General features: G+C 45.2%; 2 protein-coding genes across 2 annotated transcripts in view; one reads left to right on the forward strand and one right to left on the reverse strand.

The window, feature by feature from the left end:
* ASPGLDRAFT_64074 (uncharacterized protein) overlaps window positions 1–1,361 on the forward strand; it is a gene marked incomplete at both ends in the record, with an annotated part of 3,188 nt that extends 1,827 nt beyond the window's left edge. Inside the window, 6 exons of the mRNA XM_022548736.1 lie at window positions 250–355; window positions 421–471; window positions 534–560; window positions 624–1,037; window positions 1,104–1,265; window positions 1,317–1,361. Of these exons, the coding sequence (XP_022404713.1) occupies window positions 250–355; window positions 421–471; window positions 534–560; window positions 624–1,037; window positions 1,104–1,265; window positions 1,317–1,361 (805 nt within the window). The remainder of the gene's footprint in view (window positions 1–249; window positions 356–420; window positions 472–533; window positions 561–623; window positions 1,038–1,103; window positions 1,266–1,316) is intronic.
* ASPGLDRAFT_164777 (putative autophagy ubiquitin-activating enzyme ApgG) lies at window positions 1,161–4,248 on the reverse strand. Its single transcript, XM_022542583.1, has 7 exons — window positions 3,757–4,248; window positions 3,577–3,685; window positions 2,750–3,510; window positions 2,544–2,688; window positions 2,011–2,478; window positions 1,594–1,956; window positions 1,161–1,539 (listed from the first exon to the last, which is right to left on the reverse strand). The coding sequence occupies exons 1-7, from the start codon at window positions 3,945–3,947 to the stop codon at window positions 1,459–1,461; spliced, it is 2,118 nt and encodes a 705-aa protein (XP_022404714.1). The 5' UTR covers window positions 3,948–4,248; the 3' UTR covers window positions 1,161–1,458.
* Window positions 4,249–4,464: the final 216 nt, after the last annotated feature.

Raw genomic sequence — 4,464 nt, forward strand, 5'->3', positions numbered from 1 at the left:
AAAAAAAAAAAAAAAAAAAAAAAAAAAAAAAAAAAAAAACGCACTAGACCGTCATAATTTTGCCGGCAGAATTACGATTTTACCAGACAATAACAAACGGTATTGGAATCAAATTTGCAGAGGTAGTCTATTTCTGAGATAATTCAGTATTATCAGCACTATGCCGTCACTGGTATTAACCTTGTCACCATTGGTGCCGGATCTACGTGCGTTTTGCATTACTACATGCCACACCTTTACAATAAAAAGATATTCTTCATCCAAACGATGGCAGGCGCGTCAACAAAAGGATCGCTATACGCGGGAAGCGACAGTGCAAGGATTGAAGAGTCGGGCAGCTTTTAAATTATTACAGGTAACACCTGAACATGCTCTTCCACCATACATGTGCCTATACTGACACTTTTGTTCGGCTCCAAGATCGATGAGAAGTACCGTATTTTCAGAAGCGGCCAGACCGTAGTTGATTTGGTAGGACGTTATTCTAAAGAACTGCCATTTAATACAATTTCACACTGATTTTGTAATTCTAGGGTTATGCTCCTGGTTCTTGGTCGCAGGTGTGTTCTAATCCCGTTGCCTATTCCTGGACACAATTATCTAACAAAATTATTTGTACAAAGGTAGCAGTCGATCGCACCAAACCGAACGGCCGAGTCCTCGGTGTCGACATAATACCAGCACAACCGCCCAAAGGTGTATCTACGATACAAGGCAACTTTCTGTCAGCAGAAGTACAGAAATATGTCCAAGACTTTTTGCGCGATCCAAGGAGAGGCAGACCTTATGAAGACGGGTACATAATGCCTGACAGAGGCTCCGAAGACTTGTCACAACATGCTTTGGATATCAAAACAGGGAATTCAGGAGCGAATCAAGAGAGTGATTCAGAGCTCAGGACAGTAGATGTGGTTCTAAGCGATATGTCTGCACCCTGGCCCCAAATAAGTGGGTTTTGGAAAAGGAGTCTAAGTGAGCCCTACCACAGGATGATGAATACCAGCGGCGTAAACTTCAAAGATCATGCTGGGAGCATGGTATGTGCTTTTCACAAAGAATTCTGCGAACCTCTATTCAACACTGATAATCAAATTTGCGGTTAGGACCTATGTAATGCTGCATTACAGTTCGGTTACAACGTCCTCAAGACTGGTGGGAATTTTGTCTGCAAATTCTACCAAGGAGCCGAAGATAAGGAACTCGAAAAGCAGCTCAGAGAACTGTTCCGAAGAGTCCATAGACTAAAGCCAGAATCATCGCGTAACGTATGCGCTGTGCATGAGAGTACCATCGGCGTCCGCTGATAACGTCTGTAGGAATCAAAGGAAGCATACTTCATCGGTCTCGAACGGAGAAGCTAAATCTTGGGGAATCAATGTGCATGCATTGGGCAGAACGCCATAAGGACCGCGCAGTACTCCTCCACTAGCTGCTTGTGTCTAAAAGCATAATTCAATCCTATAGTATCTCTGCTTCTTCGTTCTCAGAACCTTCATCCCATTCGACATCATCTACAGCCGCTTCCGCTGTCAATTGAACCTTTTACAGCGAGTCAGTGTCTGTGATTGTAGGCGCGTAGCATAATAGACTCACCTCTCTCAGGCCGCTCAATTCCTCCACGTACCCAGTCTCATTCAGAGCTTTTTGGACAAACTCCCACCCCTCTTCCTTATAGGCATTGACTATATTACCAGAGCAGGCACTGCAGCATTTATAGCTCCTGCCTACGATTGAGATGTTCTCGAAAGTTGAAAGGAATCCTCTGATCTGGTGTGGCACAAGCCCAAGCGGGTGGTCTCCTCGATCTTCTTTGCTAGATGTTGAAGCTGGTGCCGCAGAACCCTGCGGGTGTTGAAGGAGTGACACAAGCAATTCAACCAAAAGAGCTGATGCTATCGCGGCCACACCAGGGCGGGTGACAGTGCATTGCTGGTCGAGCGTCTGATCCTTGACGGACTGCGAGATAGTCAGTACTTGTTTGAATACATTGGTTCAGAATATCTAACTCACGTTCATTGGCGCAACAACGTCATTGCAAAAATAGCAACCAAGTTCTGACGTCAGGTCAGAATAATTGGCTGTTCCATGACGCATGACTACGAATGAATCGAAGCCAAGTGCTGCATTCATCACAATTTTGCCCGCAGCTTTCCCCATCACGGTTGGTAACCAGCGTGACTCTCGTGTGTCCATGAGCAGGAATATGGCATCATGCTCATCTATCAAGTTTTCCAAAGCTTCGAATTCCGCCCGAGCTTTTTCGTTATCCATGATTGGATGACCTACCATCGGAACGGCTAGAACATGTCCAGTAGAGTCGACTCCAGGGTAGATTTCCGACAGAGCCTGCGAGGCACGATGTGCCTTTTTCGCACCGCCTTCCAAACAGTCTCTAAAATTAAAGAGTGGCTGTCTCACAGGATTGGAGAAGGATACAGATCCACTATCCACAAAAGTGATTTTAGTGACACCCCAGCCCTGTAATCCATGCTTAGTCTGCATTTCCACTTTTGGATTTCATTCGTCCTCATTCAAGGCCTTACCATTAAATTCCGGGCAACGTAACTTCCAAGAGTACCTGCACCAAGCAGAAGGCATTTGGTGCGTTTTATCTTCTCGAGGTCCAAGTTAGGGCTGATCCGCCATTTCATAAGTTTGAGGTTAAGGTCAACAGACTGATCCGCCAATCTGATAGTAAAATTATAAGTAACTTGAATAATCTTATCAACGCCGTACCAGAGCAATTTACCTCTTTGGATCCAGATATTCTGTCAGGTCAACTACCTTTCCTGTCAACTTGCCAACAGCATTGCGTTCCCAGCCAGTGACCTTTGGCATGGAGGGATGTGGATGCTGTGACTCAATGTCTTTGGGTGACGTCGAATGTTTCGACCTCAAGACTAATATAGTGCTGCGGCCTTGATCGGGATTTAGATGTGAATCGCGATATCTAAGAATCTGGACTTTATCAAGACCCCAGCGTTGTTTCACGAGTACCAGAAGGTTCCTTAACATCCACCCAGGTGCACTGTCATAATTGGAAGGGTCCGCAAAGCAGATGTAAGAGTCTTCGAATCTTACTTTGCTAAAGAAACCGTTCTCATAGCTCGAAAGAGGCCCTATTTCCCAATGAAACTCGAGGACGTCCACCGAATTAACAGGCAGATCTGCTTTGCTAGCAATCTTCCGAATCTTTCGGGCTAGGAAGAAGCCTCTTTGGCGAGCGTCTACACCACCACTCCAGGATTGGACTGCATCCACAAGTGCCGAACTCTCAATGGAAGAGAGGCCCCTCGTACTTGATGGCTTGGTATTGCCCTCATTCTGATTTAAGCCGACAGAATCATCGGATGTGTCAGAAGGTACCCAAGCAGGTTCTGAATGTATTGCTGGAAACGCAAACCAGTAGTGAAATTTGTACTTCTTGAGATCTGCAAAAGAGAGAACCATAAACGAGGAGAGCAGTGACGGGCAGGAATAGACGGAACCGTCATTGATAGCATCCCATATCTGTCGATATACAGAATTATCATTAGCTACTTCTTGTCAATGGTGTTGCTTGTCTGGTCAGCTCACAGTCTTCCCAGCTTGTTGAAGTATATGCGTTTTGTCTATATTTCGGTATTGCTCGATGGTATTAACGTTCTTGATTAACCCTTCAGCCCTATAGTAACCTGTCGGAACCCTATTGCCATTTTTTATGAGCCAAAGTCGCCCCGTAAATATTACCACTTGCAAACGGTAAAGCAAACTCACTCGTCACTTGAGAGCGCATTCCCATGGATCTGCATACGGGAAGAGACATTAGGGAGATCTGAAGGGCGAATTTCGTAAAGACCCTGGACCTTCCGAGCCGAATCATCGAGGCGGTCATTGTTAATCTTTGAAGATGCCAGAGCGGTATAGAAAGGCAACTCTATATCTGAAGCGAACGGAGTGTACTGCATATTGTCCTGTATTTCTTCCTTTGCCGATAATCTTGGTCCTAGTTGTGGTATGGCAGGAGGGGACAACGCCGCTGTTGGCGTTCAGCGAGAATGCCAGGCTTCCTTGTAGATCACTAAATCACTCCGTTTTGATCAGAGGTTTTGAAAATTATGAAGTGTCTTTGCTTCCCAAACAAGAAGATAGAAGCAGACTTCAAAATCACACTCTGGACTGAAGTACAGTTACAAGTGTATGGCTTCTATGGTGGGGCGTGATAAGACATTAGTTATCACCTGGCCAATGATGTAATCACTAGTGGTGTCTGTCGGGGTAGATTCAACAATGCACCATCAATAGTAGCACTCAGAATGATAAGAGCTGAAGAACAAGGAATATGACCCTGGTAAACTAGGAATAGTGCTGCTTTGGAGGCTGACCTGAAGTTCATGCCACTACTGGTGACCTCGGCAGTCTGTTTATTGTACTTCGTACTTCGTACATGGATAATGATATCTTATCTCACACCCTTTTTTTTTT

This window comes from Aspergillus glaucus, assembly GCF_001890805.1.
Source record: "Aspergillus glaucus CBS 516.65 unplaced genomic scaffold ASPGLscaffold_3, whole genome shotgun sequence".
Lineage (NCBI taxonomy): Eukaryota > Fungi > Ascomycota > Eurotiomycetes > Eurotiales > Aspergillaceae > Aspergillus > Aspergillus glaucus.

Excerpts from the sequence above, each read along its gene's own strand:
- ASPGLDRAFT_164777 (XM_022542583.1), bottom strand. The coding sequence starts at position 3,947 with ATGCAGTACACTCCGTTCGCTTCAGATATAGAGTTGCCTTTCTATACC. Across the intron at positions 3,686-3,756 it reads AATGCGCTCTCAAGTGACGA|GGTTCCGACAGGTTACTATA; the intron begins GTGAGTTTGCTT and ends AAATGGCAATAG. Across the intron at positions 1,957-2,010 it reads ACGTTGTTGCGCCAATGAAC|TCCGTCAAGGATCAGACGCT; the intron begins GTGAGTTAGATA and ends ACTATCTCGCAG.